At 36.6% G+C, this 25441-nt stretch overlaps 1 protein-coding gene across 3 annotated transcripts; it reads right to left on the bottom strand.

Moving 5' to 3' along the window:
* Positions 1–333: 333 nt before the first annotated feature.
* Positions 334–15466, bottom strand: LOC129282018 (dynactin subunit 4-like). Of its 3 annotated transcripts, none has more exons than XM_064113178.1 (12): positions 15314–15466; positions 12821–13070; positions 11607–11650; positions 9897–10069; positions 8849–8958; positions 7886–7995; positions 7164–7237; positions 6064–6226; positions 5033–5139; positions 3497–3575; positions 2760–2861; positions 334–2423 (listed from the first exon to the last, which is right to left on the bottom strand). In XM_064113178.1, exons 1-12 carry the CDS (start codon positions 15440–15442, stop codon positions 2388–2390), a joined length of 1377 nt encoding a protein of 458 aa, XP_063969248.1. In that variant the 5' UTR covers positions 15443–15466; the 3' UTR covers positions 334–2387. The 3 variants fall into 3 exon arrangements, with proteins under 3 accessions (XP_063969248.1, XP_063969249.1, XP_054773924.2); XM_064113179.1 differs by lacking the exon at positions 15314–15466 and adding an exon at positions 14780–14972 and having other exon boundaries at positions 12821–13119; XM_054917949.2 differs by lacking the exon at positions 334–2423 and having other exon boundaries at positions 2623–2861.
* Between the last annotated feature and the right edge of the window lie 9975 nt (positions 15467–25441).

Below are 25441 nucleotides of genomic sequence, written 5' to 3' on the forward strand. Positions count from 1 at the left end.
ACAGATTAGACATTTGTATTAAAACGAGTTAAAAATTTTGCTCGCTCTCTCGCAGCTTTTATAATTGTTATAATATAATTGTCACCATCATCTTCATCATCATCATAATCGTCGTCATCATTATCAACATCTTCACCATAATCATCACCATCATCATCATCACAATCATCGTCATCTTCATCTTCACCATAATCATCATCGCCATCATCCCATGTTCATCATCGTTTTTCTCTCTTAATATCATACACGTACTCTAAATTTTAATCATCACCGTTTTCCTCCTACTGATACCTACTAATCAAATTAAAAATGAAAATTCTTGAACGGAAAGGCTCCATATTTACTGCTACTTTTTATTATTTCTTACATAGAGGACAAGATGCTTTCACATGCAATAATACGCTAAACAATTTCTTCTATCCGAACAAACCATATTCTCTGGAATGGAAATATGTGTACATATTGTAATCATGATTTTATATGAATATGAATAAATGAAACCTTAGTAGCCCAGAATTCACATAGGTGGTTTCAATTGCACCATGGACTATGCAGATTTCTTGTATTATCGCACTTCAATGAAGTATGAATTTAGCATCCTTTGCCAAAAGCGCACATTTATAATTGGACTTATCGTAGTGTACATGATAAAATAAACTGACTATAAATGGCTTTTGTATCATGGTACAACGGAAACTACATTTTTTAAATTCATAACTATAAGTTTCTCGAATTTAGCAAACCAATGAACTGAAATAAAATTTCATATTTTCTTTTTCTTTCTTTAAAAAAAAAAAACGTTTTGCATTGTCAATGTGTAATAATGGATAGGTTTTCAAAAATTTCCCCTAACAAAAGAAACAGCTACAAATCAAAATTAATTTCAATTATTCATTTGTGTATAATATATCATAGATTCACAAAATCATGACAAAAGGATGTCATTATTTATAAACTAAAAGAACTCAAAAGAAAGGACAAATCATTATAACTTGGTTTCCAAACACACAGCCCATAAATCACCCTCATTATCTTTTGCAAAAAAAAAAACCACACATGGACAACACTTTACGCTTTTAGCACATCATGATATACTGCAAATCACAGTCAAGAGACATAGACATCATCATACACTTCTTTGAGAAACCTTTGGTAACTTTGGGTATATAGCCATTCAGAAATTGTTCAAAAACAATCACTGCATACAACAAATGTTGGTAATGATGACATTACATATTGCGTTCCTGACGGAAAAGTCCCAAATTAATGATTCCACATGAACTATAATGGCGCAGTAAAATTTCCACTACGGCAGTCGTACGGCGAGTCGAAAATAGCTGTTTTAACATTTTTTGTACCAGCTACATATAGGTGATTTGAATAGAAATGAATTAAATGGCTGTTTTCGACTCGCCGTACGGCAACCCACATGTAGATTTATTGTGAAGAATTGTGTGTAAAGTATAAAATTTGAGCGACACTTATGCAGATGTTGCAAGATGTTGCAAGAAATTTACATACTTGCAAAAATCATTGTAAATATTTATGATTAATATATTAATCTAAATCATACTAATTTATTCATATTTCATAAATACATTCATATCAATTAAAATATTGTGATTGATCCTCAGACCTAATATTATTAACTTGCATATTAATGAATTGCGAGTTTGTAATTGATTGTGAGAACGAAAAGCGTCATGAAATTGATTGCAATATTCTTGCATTGCAATGTCCCTCAGTTTATACATAAGCTTTGTAAAGGTCACTGAGAGAATATTGTTGCACATACAGCTACAAGTGTGGGTATAGTTAAGTTGCCGGCACAGAAAAATAAATATTAGAAACATGATGTAGTTATATTATATACATTTTTACTATCATAATTGTCACATACCTATCATATACAACTGGCAAGATGTGATGCCTTTATTTTACAAGCACAATATACAATGAAAGCTTTATTTAATGCATCCAGTACCAGTCAAAAAATTTTGAGTGGTCAACCTTACCGGTGCCAATGGTAACTTCATTGGCAACTTGTGTTCCAGCCAGAAAGCCGAAGAATAGCTTGTCCGAACCTGGGAACTGATGAACGCTATTCTTGTATTATCCAAGCAATGGGGGAAGGCATTGAATACTACACCAAAATTGGGATATTAAAGCGATTCGTAGCACTTATCTACTTGAAGCCCCCTATGTGGCGTCACAAGTAAACTTAACACTCAATTGCCAAACAAATGTAATGGGGCTTTCATTGAAAGATGAGATGTAATTGAACGCAAGACGAATTCAAATTTGCATTTAATCAAAGCAATTACATGCGCGATTAATTCGCCATAGATCATAAATTTCTTGCAATGACCCACTGGACTCTCATTCTTCTATTCGCTGACGAGAGGACTGAGATCGTTGGTGACCTCATGTTCTAGCTAGGAACTGCTGAGCAACGGGCAGCATTCTTGCTTTATCCGACCAATGGGACAAGGGATTATATACTACACAAAGATGAGAAATAAAATGTGATTTTTATAAGCTACACAAACCATTTGAAGCTCCTCTATGGAGCGTTGCAAGAAACTGAATATTCAATTGCCGATCAACCACAATGGGGCGTTGGAAGAATGTCGAGTTGCAACTGAACCAAAAACAACTCCAAAGGATTTTTAATTGAATGTACACTTAAGTTTCCTGGAACACCCCACTGGACTCTAAGTCTTCTATTCGCTGACCAGAGGACCGAGATCGATGGTCACCTCGTGTTCTAGCCAGATGGCCGGAGGATAGCTGGACTCATCCTGGGAGCTGTTGAGCGCTGGGGCAGTGTTCTTGTACAGGTACTTCAGATCAAACACAATCTATGGAGAAAGACAAGTGTCAAAAATAAAAGAAAAAATTATGAATAAATTTTGCGAACATGCCATTTTGCCAATATTTGGAGTTGTAAATTTGAATAAAAAAAAGACAAGACACAAAAGATTCTTCAACACCATTTTGCGGACTGCTTAGAATTTTCACTAAGATTGCAAAATTGAGTGAATCCCGAACATGTGATGGTTATTGTTGATCAATTTTACAAAATTATATAACATTTTAAAGCTTAGAATGTGCATTTTCAAGCTCAATGAAAATCTCAAAATTCATTTGGGCAACTTAATGTTGGTTTTGCGGTGACATAAACCCAAATATAAAGCTCTTCAACATGAAGGCTACTCATTGTAGTGCACACAAGAGTATGCATTTTAGCCATTTACAGTTATGTAAATTTACATAAAATATTCAAAGTATTCATACAAAACAATTCTCTCCACCCAACTTATTTCCTTTCCTCTTCTCAGCCATGAATTTGTACATTTTAGTACCTCTTCATACTTGCAGACCCCTGTCATATTTTCGTAGCAAATAATCTTCATTACAATTCTGCCAATGAGAAACGATTGGTTGAATTAGAGTCGGTAACATTGGTGCGACTATAGCATGAAGGTCAACTTACCATCACATTGCCAGTTGCTCTTTGTGGAATGACCTTGAAGAGCACACCAAGCTTGTGGGCTTTGCGAAATTGCACATATCTACGGAGTAGAAAAATAAGAAATTAATCAAATTAAGGTTAGCCAGCCAGCAACAACTGGTGTTGAAGATGGTGATCAGACTGAAATAGGTAAAGTGCGAGAAGTGGGCATCAATAATAATAATATGCAACATCTATATAGTGCTTAATACAAATACTTCTAAGCACTGCTTACGATTACCCCGGCTTTAGCATGGCTATCCTGATCGGACGCTGGAGCACTCAAGGAATTCCTTCCTACTGGGTATGCCTTTACTACACCTGGGTGGAGAGTGGCAAATGCAGATAAACGCCTTGCCAAAGGATGCGAGTGCTGCAGTGGGGTTTGAACCCCAGACCTTGTGGTTCAAGTCCGGAGACTTATCCACTGAGCCACAACACCTCTACATTAAGGCATTGCATATCTATTGAGTAGAAAATTAGGAGTGAATTTACATTATCCACAGAGCAAGTTTGGTTGAAGATAGTATCTGACTGAAATAGGCATCAAGGAATGAAAAGACAACTGGTGTAGGTGCCCACACCATCACAGTTCAACCTAACAAAACTATGCTCATCAACATATTGTACAGTAATTCCCAAAGGTTTAAATTCTTGGGGGATAGATCCTTTGCTTACACGTGCCCCACTTTGTGGAATAGCCTTCCTGAAACATCAAAACTTATAATATACATCTCTTGAATCTTCCAAAAATCTGATTAAAAAATTGCTTTCTATTTTCTTCTCGATTCTCATTGCGCCTTCAGCAGATTGGATTTGCTGCAAGAAAAAGACAATGCAAGTTGTGTACATGTATTTATTCTTTAAAAAGATTAAATCTTGCAGAATCCTATTGATAATTCCTAATTTTTTGTCCAAATACAAACTGCTTAAAAGTGATTCGTATCAATAAAATGCCAAAATGGTTAAAAAAAAAAAAGCTACAATGTGAACTACTTCTATGACTACTGGTACCTATATTAGAAACTAGATCATTTCAGCACTTGCTTACATGTTTAAAATATTTTGTTGGGGTAGACTAAATTTTGAAAGTTGCTCTTATCCATCCTTGTTTTTGCTTTTCCTCTTTTTGGGCCCTGAATTTCTAATGTTTGGATTGCAATCGAAAAGCACGAGCTACAATGTGGACTACTTCTATGACTACCTATCCCAGAAACTAGGTCGTTTCAGCACTTGCTGAAACATGTAAATGTTTACAGTATAATATGTTGGGGTAGACTGGACATTAAGTTTTAAAAGTGAACACTCTTATGCATCCTTGTTTTTGCTTTTCCTCTTTTTGGTCCTGAATTTCTAATGTTTGGATGTCCTTTCATACTTGTTCATTCGCATTTTGTTTTAATGTAACAAAGACTGTATTATGGTTAGTGACTCTACAATATGCTTTGCATTAAATTTCCCACTGGTGATCACCATTTCTCACTGAACACACATTAATATGGTAAATAGTTCACTTACTCAGAGTTGTCATTAAAACTATCATTTTGAATGTCAGCCATATTGTCATCAAATTCAGCTGTTGGGTCCTTGGGTCCAAGCACTAGCTCATCTTCAGGTGGGATGACCTAACGAACATTTCATACAATCAGAAAAGAGAAAAAAAAATGGCTGATATTTTACAAAAGCCTGACTAAAGCTTCAATTCTACAGTGACCTGAATTGGAGTATCGTCTATCATTTTGATCAGACAAAATGTAGAGCCATTTTTTTTTCTTTTCTGATTCCTTCCAATAATATTTCATTAGGCATATAATCCAACACACAATATAGAAAATAAAGAAATACTTCACTCATGGCGATAAAAAATTTGTTGCAGCAACATACAGTATTTAGACTTTGGATATACATGAGCTGCCAGGTATTGTACAAAGTTAACCAAACGAGTGTAGTCCATGGACGCCCTAACCCATACCCAATCCACGTGAATGTAGTGTTGTCTTCTTGCAAAAACTGGTATTTCCAATTTGCAGATGTCCAGTTCTTTCCTAATTTTTTTTAAAAAGGCATTACAAAAAAAAAACTGAAAAGATATCACTTTGACGGGGATAAAACATATGGAATTAGGTAATAATAATAATGAAATTCTTATATAGCGCATTTCAGACCTGCAATGACTCTCAATGCACTTTACAGAAATAAAATTATACAACATAAGAAATAAAAGCAGGAATTACTTAAAATAACACTTAAACATTAACATCAATCAAATACACATGGCATAAGTATAGGGAAAGGTCTATTTGAATGCTTCATTAAAGAGACATGTTTTAAGTTGTGATTTGAAAAGTCCAGGATTATTTTGTGATCGTAGAGTACTGGAGAGGGAGTTCCGAAGGGTGGGGGCACTGTAGGAGAAGGACCTTTCGCCATGCGTCTTAGTTCTTAGTTCAATAGCACATCAGTGTTATACCAGAGGGGCACTATTATCGTACAAAATCAAACGAGTTTGTGCCTTTTGGTATAATACCAACAATATATGATCAACAAACCTGGGCAGTAGCCTGTGTGTCGTCGCAGTCCTTTGGATTCAAACCTCCGAACCGGACAGCCATTTTCTTCTCATGAGGGTTACTGACCATCAGGGTGACGATACTCTCCTTGCCGTAGTGCAGGTTGGGTACCAGGAAGATACGTACATCAGGGATGTGTTGGCTACGAGAGAGAAGTGGATATTACGGATTCATTTCAACTACAACAGAATCTGCACAAAGATAATGCTTTGACCCCTGAATTATTTGGGCGGTCGTGAACCATACCCTGAATTATTTGAACATATCTCCCACATTCACAAAATCCCATGCTTCGAGCCCCAGTGACATCTTCCCCCGGCTGGTACCTGGCCCGGCTGAAGTTGATTAGCTTCTTGTAGCCCTAGTCTACAGACAAAATATCATCATTAGTGTGTGTTTTATCCTCAAAGATTTACGAATAGCTTCACCCAGCCAGCAGATGACTCGCCGCATATTGCCGCACATGTCACATGAGCCTCCTCGGTAGAATACATATTTTGGCCGGGGATAAGCTACAATCTTCCAAAATCAATACTAATCTTGACTGAAATTATCGACTGAACATCCCTAAATGTACTAGAAAGAGGACATCATTTTTAAAGATCACCTGACATTTAGAACCCATGTTTGTCAAGTCACATGGCTTTGGACTGGCATTCCTCCCTCTTGGGTATTTGCAATCTCACTGTGAGGCCGGAATACCAGTCTATTGGGTTCAAAGGGTTAAAGCTCTTGGCAATCTGGTCAACTTGAGACAAAATTTGGCTGATCTACCTCAACAATCTTGAAAATTGCAATATCATGTCCTTGCCTATTCAGACAGCTATTCAGTCAGCCAATCGATCTGCATTTGACATCAAGTCATAAAATATGTGTATACATAACAGGGGCCGCGGAAAAAATGACCATATGATTGTGTTTTTATGCATGGTCAGCCCCCCCCCCCACTTTGAAAACCGTTCCGCGGCCCCTGCATAATGTGCATACGAGGCATGCACTGATCTACATTGTATCTTCAAGTAGAGTTTTGATAAAATTGTCAAAATGAATAGCACAGACTTGCAAAAAAAATATCTTACATGGCAACTAGCTGTATCTTAAACTTGATTGAAGATGGGTTAAACTCTGGTTTGCTCAGGTTATGTTCACATTCCTAAAAAAAGAAAGAATAGAAAATAGATCAATCTAAACTAAATTAAGAGTTTAATAAGAGTTGAGAACTTTAGATCAAACACAGATTGATATTGATTTGAACCTATCACAGCTCTTAACTTTACAAGTTCCCAGAGATTTTCGCCAAAATGCTCAACAGAGGAAAATGAGTACACCATATTTTTTTTTCAGAATTCATATCTTTATTGGGCCACATCTATTTTGCTCTCAAAATGTCAAATAATGCAACCTTACTTGGTATGATTTTTTTTCTCTTTTTTTCAAGCCTCACTTGTTATTGACAATTAGAAAAAAAATTATCCAGTTTTGGCCTTTCCAAATGAGCCTGAAAATTGCTATATGATACATGAAAAGCTTTCTCTATGTAAAATGCTGATGAATCTCTTTGATCGCATGATGTTCAAACATTCCTACCGAAGGCCATTTTCTTAAATAATACCATTTGCAAACAGACCTGAAGAAGAAAATACAAATTAATGTACACGTGTAACTTGATTTTCCACACTTCAGAAAAGCAAACTTCTGCCTTGAAAATAATTGCAAAAATTTATCCATATTTTCCTTTAGACGACCTTGATTAAAATTTAAGTAATGCAGTACATGTATATTGTATTTTTTGTATACTCACCCTACATCTCTGAGAACGTTTAATGAGCAGATGCTTGTGCCTCGGATACATCTGTTCTACGGCCACACAGTTAAGATCTGGGTGCTGTAGTCGCTGTTTGATTGTGCAAACTTGGGAGAATGAAATAAATATATATATTTATTGTGTGATATTTTATGATAATGTAGAGAGAGAGAAAAAAATTATCAAAGTATTCATTGATAAATGTTGGAAATATCCTCTCAAGGGTGTTTCATGAATGTGTTTGTTAGTTACAATTTTATGTGGGACTATTGACTCGATAGATATGATTAGTCTGCAAGCACAGACTCAAATTTGACACTTTCACCAATTACACCATGTCTAGAGTGAAGACTACGTTACAACTTCTCGGTCTGGCAGCCACAGTACATAAAAAATTTTGTTATTCGTAGAGAGTTAATAAAAATTATAGAAAATTCACTGCCATCATATTACACAAAAATACAACATTGAAGGAATAGATTTTGAGAAAATACAAAAAGAGTATGTAAAATTCTTGGAATGAATTATATAAACTATTAAAATGCATTCACACAATGTGGTTTACAATATCTAGAAACAAGACAAGAAAATTGATGTATTGAATTTGCAAAATCACATGTAAAAAATCCTCATTGCAATAACTGGCTGCCGAAAGAGAAAAATGTTTAAATTTCATTACGAAATGTTCCAAACTGAATTGAATTACAACAGGGAAATGTTGAGGTATCTGATTAAGCAAAAGAAAGGATCACCAGTCGTGCAAGCAGAAGCACTTTGCCAGAAATTTGCTTGAAGATGACATTAACGAAGCCATTCATGAATCACATATAAATACATGTTTCAGCATGTGAATAAGGTTTCAATGGAGAAAATCTCATCCAAATTTTATACATCTTCTGACTATAGCTCAAAGCTCCCATTGTGTCTTATTTTCCTTGCGGGTATAAACCATATACTTACTCTTCTCCAACACAACCGGCTGCGTGAGTATCTTGTTTGGAAGTGCGTCTACTTCTTCGGATGCCACAGAAGGATCCACAGGAATGATGTCTGCTTGCTCGTTTTTCAGACTGATGAAGAGAATAAAAAAAATTATCATCTTTCTAGAGTGTTCAAGCGATGCATTAAAAAACGCTTTTGGTCTGCATCAATTGCCCGTGCAGTATTAGAGCATATCCCTAAAAAGGACCAAAATCCGACGAATATCCCATAGGCTCCTGTACAAAATTTGCTATTGAATATGAGAGCTTATTCAACAGTTTAGAGCGCGTGCGCGAATGCATGAAATATACAATGCGTACAACAATGAAAGCAATGAGATGCACAGCATAGAGCACAACTACGCTTGATGACGTCATAATGAGCTACATGCAAGTAGCATGTCGACAACGAAAATTGATCATATGAAGTGATGATGGCATAACGTGATAAGTGATCTATGACCACCGTATATAATATAAAAATCCACTTATTTTCCCCCTTTTTTCAACAGAGTAACCATTTCAGTGTAAAAATCTGCTCGACCAAGAGGCTCTGTGTATTCAAACACATGTATGGGCAAGTCCAAGAATTTGTGCCCTACATACGGGACATTTCAGAGGATTTGGTGACCTGAAAACTGGAAAAGGGGATTTTGATAACATTGAACACCATCACGGTGATTGATTTCTGGGAGAAGTATAATCCTGTTGTCACTATTATTTTCCAAGTAGGAAATAAAATCTACAAAAATTTTTTCCAGTTAAAAATTCCCCAAATGTATTTCATCTCAAAAATTCTAACTCAGTGTGATTAAAGTCACAATATCTGAACTCAATCACAGGCAAGTTTCATGTCATGAACATAACTACAAGCTCTACTACTACTACTACTAATTACTAATATACAGTATAATTTGTCAGAATAACGGCACTTCATTCTTTACGCTCCAATACTGCACAGGTACATTACAAAGACCACTAATGCATCGCTAAAATACCCATATAGATCATAATTCTAAACCACTCACGCCAATCCAGTGAAAGATGAGAGGAGCGCACTGCTCCTCCTCCTGCCAGCTCCTGGTGACAGGTACTTCTCCTGGAGCCGGAAGTAGGCTCGTCTCCTGGTGAACTTCTTATGCTCCCTCTCCATCTTCTCCTGCTTGGCCAGCTGGTGGTAGTAGTCTGACAAATCATTGATCTGTGAGGGAAAATTGTGTGTGTTTTTTTACACATGGCCATTGACACTGTGGATATGCTCCCAATATTGAATAAGAATTAAGGAATTCTACAGGGCTGGAAATAGGCGGTTTCTCGGATGTCATCGGCAACCTGAAAGCCCTTGGATGCCCTGATGGCAACAGAAAGTTCAGGAATTTTTTCCTTCCACAGGGACCTCCTGCAATTTGCAGCAAAGGAGGACAGAGCAGAAGGCCACTTTTCCAGTCAAAAATTTTACACTCCTGCTACTGGAAAAAATATCTGTATATCTGACCATTGCAACATCATATGGCAGAATAGTCCTAGCTCTAGATCGCCAAAATCTAGCAAATGTGCTCGATTGACGACATGTGCTTGATGTTCGTTTGCGATGTTTGATGGTGCATATATGGGAATTAAATATGACATATGTGGGAATTCAAATTTGCATATTTGGGAATTCGATATTGCATATTTGGCAACTCGATATTGCATAATTGGCAATTTGATATTGGATATTTTGGGATTTGACTTTTACCATTTATGATAAGTTGATAAAGGGCAATTCCATAATAAATATGTAGTCCGACCCCATGTCTGTGAGACCTTCAGGGACATTTTTAGTCTGTGATTTCTAGTTATGACAGTCTATACTGCCGTCAAATGACCATGACTTGGTCAGTTTATGAAGTGAAGTAAAACTTGAGAAAAATGGGGGGTCGGATGTACAAAAGGTTATTTTATGGAACTGCCCTATATCATTCCTATCAATAAATGCCAAACAATGTTCACATTCTGTTTTCTGGCAAACACTGAACTGAACAGTCGGTTTAATCCGACGCACCAAGGTCCATGTTGAACTTTTATGAGCCTTTCAATTGGTTCCACGCCATTTGCTCCAGTGAAAATTGCTCCGCTGCAAATTCCACACTAATGGAATCTTCAACTTCAACCCTGGATTTAACACTATACCCTATTCTAAACCCAACCCTAAACCTACAATAAAACCCTAGATAGCAACCCCAACCCTACATCTTAGACAATGTAAAGCCCGAAGGAATTGTCGCAGGAGCAAGTGTCGTGTCACCTTCGACTTGGACCCTGGTGCAGTGGATCTAGGATGTATTAGTTTGATGACCAGCTGTAAGTTCCAGTAACTCCATTTACTGGAAGTTGAGCTAGTCACTGGTCAAGCTGGATAAACTAGCCCTTGAACCAAATCTGGGCCCCGTCTTACAAAGAGTTGCAATTGATCCAATCAACCTCAACTATGGAAAGCCAAAACCGTCAACATCTGAAAAGCATGTTAGTTCAAAATATTTCTTGATATGCTGGTTATTCATACATTCATTTTTTGGGGGTGAAAATTCAGTGTGCTTCTCTTTGTTTACAAAGGATATTGTGCAGGTTTCCTGGAGAAAAGATATGACATCGATGGATTTCCATACAGTTGAGGTTGATTGGATCAATCGTAACACTTTGTAAGATGGGGCCCTGAACTCACAGTTAGACGTCTTTTAAGATCACAACAAGCTTACCCTTCTTGCTCCAGTGTTCTCAGGCTCCAACCAAGGTCCACTTGCTAGTGGTAAGGAAGAGAAGAATACAGAATGCACATAATTTTCATCTCGAAGTTGAAAGAAACACAATGAATCATTTTTGAAAAAAAAGGAAAGAGTTGGAATTACAGTATCCACAGATTTTTGCAAGTCAATATCACTTATCACTGAGAGAAAAAAAGAAAGGGTGACATAGTTCGAGGGGATGATATTCACATGTACTTCATTTTTCTTCCTTGGACCCCCCCCCCCCCCCGAAAAAAAAAAAACATCCCTGGAATTAAAATAAGACAAAATAGTGAGTTCAAATGGGCAATTTCGATATCACTAGAGAAAATTGGTATGCCCCACCACTTGAAAACTGGTTTTCAGCATTAATGATATATTCAACATTAAGCTGAACAAGACTTAAATCATACCACTCAAATACACATGCTACGTACATACACATGTAAATAGTCGAGATCCATTTAAAGGAGAATGAAACTCTTGGAGCAAACTAGCTTTTGTGAAAGCAGACAAATCAAAGAATAAAATCAACAAAAGTTTGAGTAAAATAGGACTAGCAATAGAAGAGTTATGAGCATTTGAATATCGAGATCACTAATGCTATGGAGATCCTCCCATTGGCAATGCGACCAAGATCTATGATGTCACAGATGAACAACTCTCCCCTTTTGGACATTGAAAATATACCCCAAAACATCTCTTTTTGCTCATTCTAATCATATGACAAACGATTCATCAATGATATAATGTTGTGAAACCTCTGTACTTGTCCTCTCATAAAGAGAACACCTCACCTTGTGATAGACTCTATAAAAGTGAGAATATAAGTGAAATAAGTACTAGGGTAATGAGGGAGTTGTACGTGTGTGACATCACAGATCTTGGTCGCATTGCCAATAGGAGGATCTACATGGCATTAGTGATCTCAATATTCAAATGCTCATAACTTTCTTATTATTCATTCTATCTTTCTCAAACTTTCAACAATATGTTTCTTTGATTTTTCTCTTTGATATGGATTCAGCTGGTTTCAAGGGTTTCATTCTCCTACATAGGGGGCAATGGAAATTACACTGCAATTTCTCCAGGCTGCCTTTTTGCTTCCACATGTAGCACCAATTGACAAAATAAATGAAAGCACGTAGGCAATACACCTTGAAGAGGACATGCAACCCGAAGCTTACCAGAATCTTTATCCGGCATCCCAGCATCCCTGGAGCTCCACCTGCACAGTCCGCAGGCCAGGTAATAGGCCTTCTTGGTGGTGGTCTTGGTGGGATCTCTGGGGTCTGGAACGGCCACGCTGGTGGCCCGATGGGACAGGGTGTGCTGGCAGCAGGGGCAGTCCAGACAGTTCCCGCAGCGGTTCTTCTTGGACTTGGCCTCAGCCGATGGCATGTTCTCAAGACAGTTTGGGCAGTAGTGGGAATCCACCTGGGATTACATGTGTGGATATCAAAGACAAGTGAAGTGTTGGAAGATACTTCATACTACATGTAAACATTTTATCATGTCATTATATTATTGCATCTTAAAGTTCAATAATCTTTATTCTTTACAAGGGTAAATCCTCGTTCTATTGGGCACGATTAGATCTATATATTATATTACAGTATGAATGTGAAAAATAAAAAAAGGCAAATTAAAACAACTCCAGAGCAGAAGTGAGTAGGGCCTAGTAGTCTCATGAATGAAATAAAGACAGGCAGTGGTTTTTCATTTTACTTTAATAGTGCAAGAAAGTTGTTGCGTAGACTGAAAATCAGTCTATTTTGGTCAGGATATGATCCACAGAGACTTTGTCTAGCTTCACGGTATCCTCTCCCTCCATAGACTGAAATGTTTAGCTTCATGTACATTAGAAGTTTGTAACTAAAAGAAAAAAAAAAAAATCACTAGACATTTCGGTAAATTGCCAATTCGTCCACTGCCAACTCGTCTACTCACCTCATGGTCTACATGTACCTTCATTTAGTCTAATGCCATTCCGTCCATCAACATTTTGTCTTACAACCATTTGGTCCAATCATCACTTTATCTAATCACCAGTTCGTCTATGACCATTTTGTCTCATAACCAGTTGGTCTAGTATTTGTTTTATTTTCATTCATTTTGCCCAATTAACACTTGGTCTAATTAGACCAAATGGTACATGTATATGGACTTAATGGATTTAGGACCAACTGGTTATTAGACGAAATGGTAAGTCGACGAAATGGCAAGTAGACCATGTTAATATCGGACGAACTGATGGTAGACCAGTTGGCAATTGGATGAAGTGGCATTGGACCAAATGGAAATAAACCAACAGTTCACCCTGCAACAGACTTGTCACAATCACTGTGTGCATTTGTGTGTTACCGCAGGTGCTGACTTTCTACAAATGCACCCCCCCTTATGACGTACATGTACGTAGCTTCGAAAAGCAATGTTACAAAATGCCCATTTGAACAATTTATAGATAAAAATTATTATTTAACAAATAATGAAATTTGAAACTCGATTAAAAATAATTATTATAATAATAATAATTATTTATAATCACGTATTAGATTTTATCATTTGTTAAATAATACTTTTTATCTATAAACTGTTCTTTAAAACGGCATTTTATAACATCGTTAATCGAAGGTACGTCATACATAAGCGGTTCAATGGTCAAGCCTATTGTATGTGCGGTGTATACGAATAGATCGAGGGATCTACACGAGATCGGTCTGGTAAGAAACCTCTCATTTTTAACCTTTTTGTTAAGATATTTTTTGCACATTCATACGCATTAGGCGTATGAAGGTGTATAGATTAGTAAAATAAAAAAAATTTGTGATTTCGATCTTCAAAGATGGATTTCCTAGGGAAATCCATCTTTGTTTACATGTGTCTCTTCTAATTCTATGTATATTGGAGGGGATTCAAGGCTTCGCGATCAAATGACAATATCAAGATCATAAAAAAAATATTATCACGGAGTCCTCAAGCCAGGCTAAGTCAGACATCACATTTGGCATCGCCGAAATGTTGATATGACTGAAGTTGGCAAACCAAAAGATTTGGCTGCGGCAGTTCGCATGATTTGGACCCTACCTTCAATCCATATCAAAATTACAGCGAAGCCAAGCAAATCAATGTCTGAGGATTTGAACAATGATGTTGAGATTGAAGCCGAATGCGATAGTCGTTCCTCCTGATTGCGATATTCGGAAAAGCCGAAAAGCGACATCGAAATGTGACTGAGAGGCTTGCCATGACTGAGTTTTGTGAACAATTTCTGGTAGGGAAATTTGCTTGAAACTGCAATAGCACCTCTTCTGTCTGTGTAACTAGGACAGAGTCTGAGAAAATTCAGAAAATGTTAAATTCCTCTGAAACGGCGTAGGCCTATTTTTCAACTTGCAGTCGTTGCTCACAACAATCATTTTTACACTATTTTGGGTAGTCTACACAAAGAAACTCTCAAGGAACAATATCAATATAAATTTTTGAGGAATTTAAAGAAATTCATGATTAATCTTTGAATAATTTGATTAAGTTGCGTAGATTGTAACGACCCTCTTTATTTTTCAATAAGTGGGACCACACTAATTTTTTTGTGGATGCAGCTGTTTGCTGCTGAGCTGCGGGCGTTTCCATCTGGTCATTTGATACTCTCCCTATTGCAAAATAAATGAGATACTCACCTCGTGGGAAACACATTTTCCGCATCTTAATTTCAAGCAGTGTTTGCAAAAATAAAGTTGCGTGATGGAAGAGCGTGCACTGCAAGAGCACAAAATTTGTACTCTCTGAAGTTCCAACTTGGCAGCCATTTTCACGGATAATTAATGTAATGTATTTTGCCGATAGAGGGCTTTTCTGATCGAGCTAGCCTAGCGCCTAGCTGCTGAACTCAGAATCAGTTGATTGATTGAGCGATAAAATTAACTTATAAACAGCGCGTTGTACAAATTACTGCATAAAATATATAAATATTGTTAAATTTTCTTTGCGGTATACCCAAAGCCAGCGTTGCCATTTAGGAATTTCCATCCCCCAAATTTTCAAAATTTTGGGAAATTCAGAAGCCTTTGGGATGCAAAAAAATATTGGGGTATTAAAAGAAATTAGAATTTTTGTTCATTAAAGGGGACTTTTGAAGGTTTTGGTGAAGAGCAATAAAACTTGTTATTTTTCAGTAATATAATGCTATACGATCTACTCATTCTACTGTATATAGTTAACACATCGACTGTTCTATAGCAACCGGTGCATTCAGTAAACTACACTTAGTTGTACAATACAACGGTAGTGTTGCCAATCTATACGTACATATTGCATCGATATTCATCAGTTACCCAGCTATTCGAGGAGCAGTTAAAAAATTGAGCTTTTTTGTTTTGCCAATAACCATATGCCAAGCTTCATGGGGGAAATTCACACTCACGACATAAAAAAGAATTAAAAGAGAGAGAGAGATAGAGAAAAGTGGAGGAAGCATTGAGAAAGAAGAAAAGAGAGACAAAATAGAAATAGTTTTATGTAAAAAGTTTTTGTTATCGATACAGGATCTGTTTTATTTTTATTTTCATTTGTTTTTTATTTCTTAAAACTGATCAACGTATACGTGCAAACGGATCGAGATGATATATGGCCTATAAACTTAGGTCCTACTATATCCATTGTCTGGGTCATCATAGTTGGACTGCTCTTGATTACTTTTAATTACATTAAATTATAGCTAAATACTGTTCTTATACAATTACATCTTTATATGGTCATGACTAACCAAAATTATTATATGTACACTCTTAAAAATGTTGGGCAACATACGGTCCACACAACAATTGGTTAAAACTTTATCCAATTCTGGGTAGTTTTACACCAATACTGTGTAGTTTTCACCCAAAGCACACATTATTGGTGTAAAACTACCCAGAATTGGATAAAGTTTTAACCGATTGTTGTGTGGACCGTATGTTGCCCAACATTTTTAAGAGTGTATAGCCTTCAGATAATTGCCTTACCGTATACATGTATTACAGTATACTTAAATGATGAAATACGTATGCATTCAGTTAATGTATATATATGGATTGATGTATAATATATACATATATGTATATATTTATAAATACATGTATTCAATTTTTCCCCCAATCTCACCCAAAATCACTTTTCATCCTACAAGGGTTTGTCTCCCAAAGTAGGTAGGATTTAAAGGCGTCCTGTCTCCGGGAAAGATCAAGACTTCACTGACGTTGATGTTCACATCAACGGGACAGACGTATCCCTATACTCCGGTACGGGTTTAGGATTGGATCTGTGATTTTCCTCATTTCCTTTCTCTGTCATCTACGTCCTAGGTTCACTTGTATACTAGTTGGCCTATATATCTAACATGTTTTGAATAAAAGTCCTGGTTTTAATTTTTGAGACACACCTACTCGACTTTAAATCCTAGTAGATACCCTAAAAATAAAAATAAAATAAAATAAATAATAAATAGAAAAAAAAAGAAGAGAAAAAGAAAAAAAAAGAATAAGAAAGAAATATTTGAATTTTACTTTAGATAATTTTTTTTTTCAAAGAAAACAACGTGAATAATACAATATTTATGATGGCGAAAATAGTCAAATTGACTGGTTGCCAAATAAAAAGAAGAACCCCCCCCCCCCCCCCGATACCTAAAAAAAAATATATATGCAGCGGTGTGAACGGGCACGCATTAACAATGACCATAATTATACTATAGCTCCCTCTTTTCAGAAAGTTTTGTGATTTGAAAAAAATTGGGATTTTTCAGTGCCTTTTGGGGATTTTCTTCAACTTGGACCTGGCAACACTGCCCCAAGCAAGCTACCCCATCCATTTTGCTCTCACAAAAAGACACGTCTGCATTAATTGATCTGATCAATTACGTATTCTCACCATGCTTGGTACTATTTTTATCCGGCTTCTTTCCGAACATCTGTCCAGGATTAATCACTCGCCACACTACATGCACGCGGCAGAGATTAAATCAATTTTCTTTCTCTTTTCATATCGATGGATTAAGCGCGCTTTGATTCATTTCACACACAAAGAGAGCATCAACCGGTAGCGGCTTTCAGGAGTCTCAGGCTGCGATTTAAATGTATTGTTAAGTCAGGATTAATGGCCGCGTATTAACCAGTCCAAAAGCATTTTAATTTGATTTTTTTAATGATAATAAAACAAAGCTTGATTTTTTTAATGATAATAAAAAAAAGCTTGATTTTTTATTTAAGTTTATGCAAAGTATGGAATGTACTCTAATGTCATTAAACAAGTAATGTGGTATTTTGAAATTTACATTTTATCAATGATGCCATCTTTATCGGTGAAAGTATTCGGACATAGAAGAAACAACATATTGGAAGTGGATACTTAAGATCGGGCCAGTGCTTGAACCACGTTTCAAAGTGAGTTGCATTGACTTGACCAAGGGGATTATTTGAATTAATTTTACCCCTTTGTTTATTGATTGATTCTTTGTTGGGCGGTGAGGAAGGGGGGGGGGGGGTATGTTTTAAAGCACATTTAACATTTATCTTGAAGGGGTCTGAATAAATATAGAATAGGGTTATCACTCTTATAATAATCACAATTTCTGTCCACACAAATTTCCAACAGGCTAGCACTCCTAAAAGTTTCCACAAGTTGTATTTGGGGGAGGGGTGTTGCGACAAAGAGAGAATAAAACAAGATTTTCACTACGAAATTAAGGTTATTTCCGTCCCAATAAATTTGACAAGCAAATAAAAAAAATTTCAATACAAAATATAGGTAATTTTGTTTGCATTTTTTATACCAGAATTCCTGGGGATGCTGCCTATGAAGAATATTGGGCACCCCAGCACCCCGCTTCCCAGGGCCATGCCCTGCCCTGATTTAAGGTAAAATTTTGAGGGAGAGGGTGGATTCCAAGAAATGACTGCCCAGACCATTGAGTACCTACATACCATTGGTGAATTATTAAATATTTATTTTCAGATAAAGCACAGTGACATTATGAACTGCCGACAGTAAAATGGTAGAACGCCCTCATTTGTGTCTGAGTTGTAAGGCACTTTATTTGTATCCCTCCTACTGATCTGTTACATGTGATGCCAATCTTTGTGTGTAGGGGTGTGGTTTTCCTTGGGGTCAGGGGTAGTTCCCCCTCCCCAATTTTTTTTTCACACAATTTTAAAGTTGTGGTTGAATCATAAATCTGTATTTTTCAACATCATTTGTTTTATCGAATCTTCTTTAATTCGACATTTCATGGTTTGACAGAACAAACTTTTCTTACAAACGCCAATTTTGATACAACATTCAGGGGCCGCGGAAGCGGGTGGGGGCTTCAGCCCCCCCCCCACTTTTTTTTTCCAAAACCGTGTACAAAAAAGTAAAAATGACCATATGATTGTGATTTTTGCATGGTCAATCTCCCCACTTTTGACTCAGCCCCCCCCCCCACCACTTTGAAAACCGTTCCCGTCCCCTGACATTGACGATTACTTTAACATAGACTTGTTTGTTTTGTTCGCTGGACTCGGAACATTTTGCAACATTTTTCCTTTGGTTGTGGGCTACCTCATTGCCACGAAATACGTCCACGTTTCCGTGCAAGCATAGTTTATAGTCTCTATGAAATCTATCTTTTTTTGGAATTTTACATTTAAATTTGCATTTTATGAATAGAAAAAAAAAAGGATAGTTGTTTATAGGCCTACTCTCACAAAATGTTCTATTTCTTTGACAATGTAAGGACCAAAAATACATTGTTTATTACTTCATATTTTCCGCTATAACTTTTCATTTTAAAGTTGATAGCATGCATACACTGTCCTCAAACCTCACACCGATCGATTTTCATCTTTTAGATTTTCGTCCGTTTTGAAATAGATGGCGGGTGCCACAGGAGATGCAGTACGATGCCATATCTCTAATCCAAGTACCGCGGCTTCTAAAACTGTTAATTAACGATTTGTCAGGGTCGAGGCTATCGATCAACCAATTCAAGTATCGATTACAATGACGTCGGTCATTCGTGTTGGAGTGGGTTTATTGAACAAGAGTGACTTCGATTTTACATGGCGAGGTCGACTACCTATTTTGTAGGGCTGGAACGAAATTTAAAGAGGACATGATGATATGATGATGAATATTCAGAGGCGGTATCATTTGTTTCATAAAGGGGGTGGGAGGGGCGGCGGATAGAAGGCGATATGAAGATGACTTCATTTTTTCTCAATTTAGTGTAACCACGGATGCGCGACCCATAACTAATACATATGTTTTTAATACTTTTTCTTCCTCCTCAATTCTTGCTTTATTTTGCTTTAATATTTCTATTAAAAAAAAAAAACCATAAGGGGTGTCGCCCCTGTCTCCTATAGAGCCGCCCCTGTGAAGATGAGATACAGAGAGAGAGGAAAAGTGAAAGGGTGGAGATTTGGAGCTAGACGAATGAGAAAGAGATGAAGAGAAAGCGGGGAGAGAAGAGTGGTGGCGGAATAAAAAGAGAAATAGGAGGGGCGGGGGGTAACCGGGCCAAGTGATTTTTGTATGGTAAATTCGATTTAGATTAAGATGCATTTTGAACCTGACTTCTAGAATGTTTCTGTACGGCCTACAGTATATCCTTGTCTTTAGTTTGTACATACTTTTATTTGATTCTTCTTCCCGCTTGAATTTCGTCTATATATTTCATAGAAATGCGCGTAGCACTTGAGCTCTTGAGGGCCATGATAGATCATTTCAAATAATTATTTCATAATAAAACTCGAAATGTAGGCCTGTATAGGCTTACTTCAACCAAAAATAAATAATAATAGGCTTGTATATACGCTTTTCATCCGCTTCCATTTATATTTTTATTAAATAAACGAGGACAAAACAGATGCATTTACCGTTACGAGGCAGACACGACATGCCCCAAATATCGACGGAAATATTGATTATGGAGTGTAATATTAACGCTTTGAATTAATATTGAATTGAACTATTTTGTCAAAGAACGTATATGCTAAGATCACATACCTAATTAAATTGCTGTCTTACCACGCACGTACGAGTTCAATTCTTGTGCAGTATGTGCAAGATTAAGAGAGATCGTGAAGTGTTCGCTGATTTCATGCAGGGGCCATGTGAACGATGTTGAAAAAAAATGGGAGAAAAAATAAAATACGTCATACAGTGAATGTATACATTCAAAACCTCATTCTCAAGTTTCTAGAACCCTCACACCCAAACAAACATCGTATCATTAACGATATGGCATGCCTCTATTTGTTTCTAGTTAATTCATCAATTATGGACCTATTATGATTACACTAATAATCCACTCTCATATCAATTTAATTAACTTGCATTGCATTAGAGAAAAATCACGCTCTAAAAACACATCAGTCAAAAATGACTAGTTGATAGGGTCAGCTGGGTGCAATTGTTATTCTAGTCAGATTTGACTGTTTTTCCTAGTCGTATTTTACTAGAACAGATTTCTGACTAGAATATATGTAAGAAATATGAGAATCAGTGATTTCCATATCAGTTGCACCCAGCTGACTACTGGTCTAGTCAATTTGACTGATTTGTTTTAAGAGTGCATTTTATACGACATTTTTTTAAAGCATACAATCATGTATGACATTGTTAATGATAATTGTTTAGTGTTGTTGACGACGATGATGATGGTAGTGTTGTTAATAATGGTAATGACGATAACGATGGTGATGATGATGATGATGGCGATAAGAAAAGTAGAACCGCTTGTCTTCGTAACCTCGCGAACTTAGACAACTAGATTACAGACTTTGATTTGCTTACGACAACAATTATTATAACCATGATAATGGCGACGTTTGTCAAAACCTTATTGATTATTGGCAATGTCTGCTGTCATGTTGTCTGCATTCCATCGGGGCGAGGAGAGAATTTCAACACAATTCAATGTTAATTGTTATACCAAAAAATGGTATGTAAAAATACCACTTTTCCAAATACTGTCTGTTGGACTAAATTCTGAATAATTTCTTCCGCAGTGGTATATAGTGATGTGTGGTACTTATAGAACATTCAAAGACGACGTGGCTCTGTTTATGCAAACCGATTTTGTCAAGATAATCATGTTGTGCCGCTACTTTAAATAGGAATGGATAAGTATTATGCGACCAGAAAATTTCCCGCCAAGAAAAGATTGCCAACCACCATGGAGCATATTGTGGTGACCGAGGTGAGTTGTGCTTATCTTACATTTTACACCACCCTCAGTTTAAAGGAGAATGAAACTCTTGTAGCAAGTTAGCTTTTGTGAAAGCAGAAAAATCAAAGAATAAGATCAACAAAACTTTGAGTAAAATAGGACTAGCAATAGAAGAGTTATGAGCATTTGAATGTCGAGATCACTAATGCTATGGAGATCCTCTCATTGGTAATGCGACCAAGATCTATGATGTCACAGATGAACAACTCTCCCCTTTTGGACACTGAAAATATACCCCAAAACATCTGTTTTTGCTCATTCTAATCATATGACAAACGATTAATCAATGATATAATGTTGTGAAACCTCTGTACTTGTCCTCCCATAAAGAGAACACCCCACCTTGTGATAGACTCTATAAAAGTGAGAATATAAGTGAAATAAGTACTAAAGTAATGAGGGAGTTGTACGTGCGTGACATCACAGATCTTGGTCGCATTGCCAATGGGAGGATCTACATGGCATTAGTGATCTCAATATTCAAATGCTCATAACTTTCTTATTATTCATTCAATCTTTCTCAAACTTTCAACAATAGGTTTCTTTGATTTTTCTCTTTGATATGGATTCAGCTGGTTTCAAGGGTTTCATTCTCCTTTAAGCAGGGTGTTAAGACAAGACAGTGAGAAAACATACTAACATCCTCTGGAATCGCACGCTGTAAGCACAGCAGTGTTAAGTTCAACAAAGATTGGTGTTCCGAGAGCACCATATACCCTAACGATTAAGGTGTAAGAGGATACTTCATCGATTCAGAGTATGACACCAAACAGTCAAGTGACATGTTACAAATCGAATGTGGTGTAATTACAACCAATAGGTGTTGCATTAACACTAAACATCATTGGTGTAAAATGTTTGGTGCATTCCTTTTGTTTGAGTGTTAGCAAAGCCACATATTGCAATGTTTCATGCATTCAAATTGAATCATATTTTGCATAATAGGCCTACGACTTGGAGTTATGTCGGGGAAAGTCAGGTGAAATACTCCAGTTATCAAGGAGGAACATTTTTATCTAATAAGTATATGACAGTTTAGGTTGCCATGATAACTCTGAGAAAACTTGAAGAATTTATTTCCTTACTACCATATCTTACAAAGTAGTTTGTGAAAATGTATGCCAAGGGATATTAAAGTTACACAAAAACGGGTTACGCCTTTTATAATATCGGAGCTGATATTTTGCTAGCATTTGATGTTTCAAGGAAACACTGTGAGCTTTAGTAAAGAGAAAAGTGAGTAACATTTTGTCCTATACTGACTCAGAGGAAGATAGTCGGCCGAAAATGGAGAAGTAATGACTCATTTTAATCCTAAACTAGATGTTTATTTCTAGGAGTGCGTCATTGTAATGAAAAATGATAAGTAACTGAAAGTACACTGTTATTGTTTTTGAAATGATATAACAAGAATATTGGCTGATTTTGAAACTCGACAATATCCACTATGTCGCCTGCCCGAGCGTACCGAGTTCCCGACCCAGTACCACTATTACGTCAATTTCAACGATTGCATAAAAATATAATCCATTTTACCGCCTTCGCTTTCTCCATTCACTCACGACATGACCTTCGTCTGTACGAAACGTGCTCTTTCCCCAAAATCACATCAACATTTTTAAAACCAAATCCTTACAATGAATAAATAATACTCACAAGACGAGTTATATGCAGGGTCTGGAGCAGCCGAAGATGAAATTTAATAATACGTTCGAAACAGACATTACCTTTAGCCAACTTCAAACAAACATGCTCGCGCAAATAACATTAGCGACGAGGATATAAAATATTATTTGAGTTTTACAAGACCGGCGTCCTCCAAGTCGATATAAAGTCTCCTTGTTTAGAGCAGGTATATGAAATATGGAGTACATGATGCAAAAGTAGATGAAATATGATATGATATAGGAGTTGGTAGATGAGGAAAATGGATGTTAACAATTTTGAGTGACCTTTCAGGCATGATGAGTGAATCATATATTTTTTTTCTCCGCCATTGTGGTTCAACCTCATGAGATTGTTTATAGAACATGAGCAGTGTCTGCAAGAAGCATTATATTCATTATTAAAGTCTCGAACTTTCTACATGACATTTTTTATTCTGCAATATCGTCGAGTCGATGAAATGGGGCTTTCTTTTGAGGCCCTCATATATGTTTTTTGTTGTATATTTGTATGTTTTATTAAATCATACAGTCGTGATCAAAGTAAACTCTCAATATTTGCAACTTATTGTGACAGATCAGAGTTATTGTGACAGAAACAAACCAATAACAAAAACAAAAACAAAACATAGCAAACAAAAGAAGAAAATGATAAAAGGCAAACACCTTAAATTAAAAAGATACATGTTAAAGTCAAACAATAAGGAAAAAGTAATAGTAAGGCCCTTATTTGGTAAATCAGTGAGGTTATGCTTCATCAGTTGACTGCTATAAGGGCGATGACATATGAGGGGCAGGCGATCGCCCCCAATGAGTTTAAAAAACTAATAAAAAGAAAATAAGAGGGGGGGGGGCGGGAATAAAGAAGGAAGGAAAGTGGGACAAGGGGAGTCCTGGGCAGTGTAATTCTCTAAAACCCGTATATTTTTAGTAAAAGTGTATACAAAAACGTATAGAAATTACGATCTAATTGTGATTCTTTTTGGTCAACCTCTCCATTTCAGCTCAGCTAACCCTTACAAAACAAATGTTCCGCCCCCCTGCTTTAGTACCCCACTCAATAAATCGGGAAATGCAATCGAAATACTCTTCTTGCACACGAAAAAGGGACAATACAAACACCCTGAACACGGAACTATAATCAGCTTTGGAAACAAAAATGACAAAATTTTAGTATTTGTGGAGCCCGCCGAAATCCTTAATGATATTCGGACACATGCACAGATATGAAAGACGCGCTTCTCTGGCTTCTTGTCTACTTTTCTTTATGTCATAAAAATTGAATTTCATAGAAGGAAAGTAGAGATGTCCGCGATTTGCATTTTGATTTGATTTCATTCATATTTCGAAATGGCTTACGATCGGGTATAGCGTTTCATGAAAGGACTCGTCAATATGTTTTATCCAAAAAAGTTCGAAAAGTTTTATTCGTTAATTACCATAGTAACATTGCTTCTCTGCCAATCAAATGCAAGGAACGTTGTCAGATCTGGCAACTTGTCGGAGAGCGAATGTTGATGAAATGCTCCCATGGTCATCAACTTTTACACCGTCTTCCTTTACACTGCAAAACGCCGGTGTTTAATTAAAAAACAACAGCCTGGTATCTATGTATATCGGTCCATACCAATTTGGCGTTAGGCTAACACCAATTTGGTATTTAAGCAACACCATTTAGTATTAAACCATTATCGATTTGATTCTTAACTGGTGTTTTTTTTCAACACCTATCTGGTGTGGACTGATATAAATACCGAGCTGGTGTTAAATCAACATCGGTGTTTTTGCAGTGTACTCTTATCTACTACGACAATGGCTATACTTCTTCTTCTTTTACTACTACCAAGACTATTATAATATACTGCTTCAACTACTACTAATACTACAACTACTAC

This window comes from Lytechinus pictus, chromosome 18, assembly GCF_037042905.1.
Source record: "Lytechinus pictus isolate F3 Inbred chromosome 18, Lp3.0, whole genome shotgun sequence".
NCBI lineage: Eukaryota > Metazoa > Echinodermata > Echinoidea > Temnopleuroida > Toxopneustidae > Lytechinus > Lytechinus pictus.

What these genes read in the sequence shown, in the direction of transcription:
- LOC129282018 (XM_064113178.1), bottom strand. Translation starts at nt 15,442, where the DNA reads ATGGCTGCCAAGTTGGAACTTCAGAGAGTACAAATTTTGTGCTCTTGC. An exon ending in GAAAATGTGTTTCCCACGAG is followed by an intron (nt 13,071 to 15,313) that starts GTGAGTATCTCA and finishes ATGTAATCCCAG; the next exon opens with GTGGATTCCCACTACTGCCC. An exon ending in GAGCAACTGGCAATGTGATG is followed by an intron (nt 2,862 to 3,496) that starts GTAAGTTGACCT and finishes CTTTCTCCATAG; the next exon opens with ATTGTGTTTGATCTGAAGTA.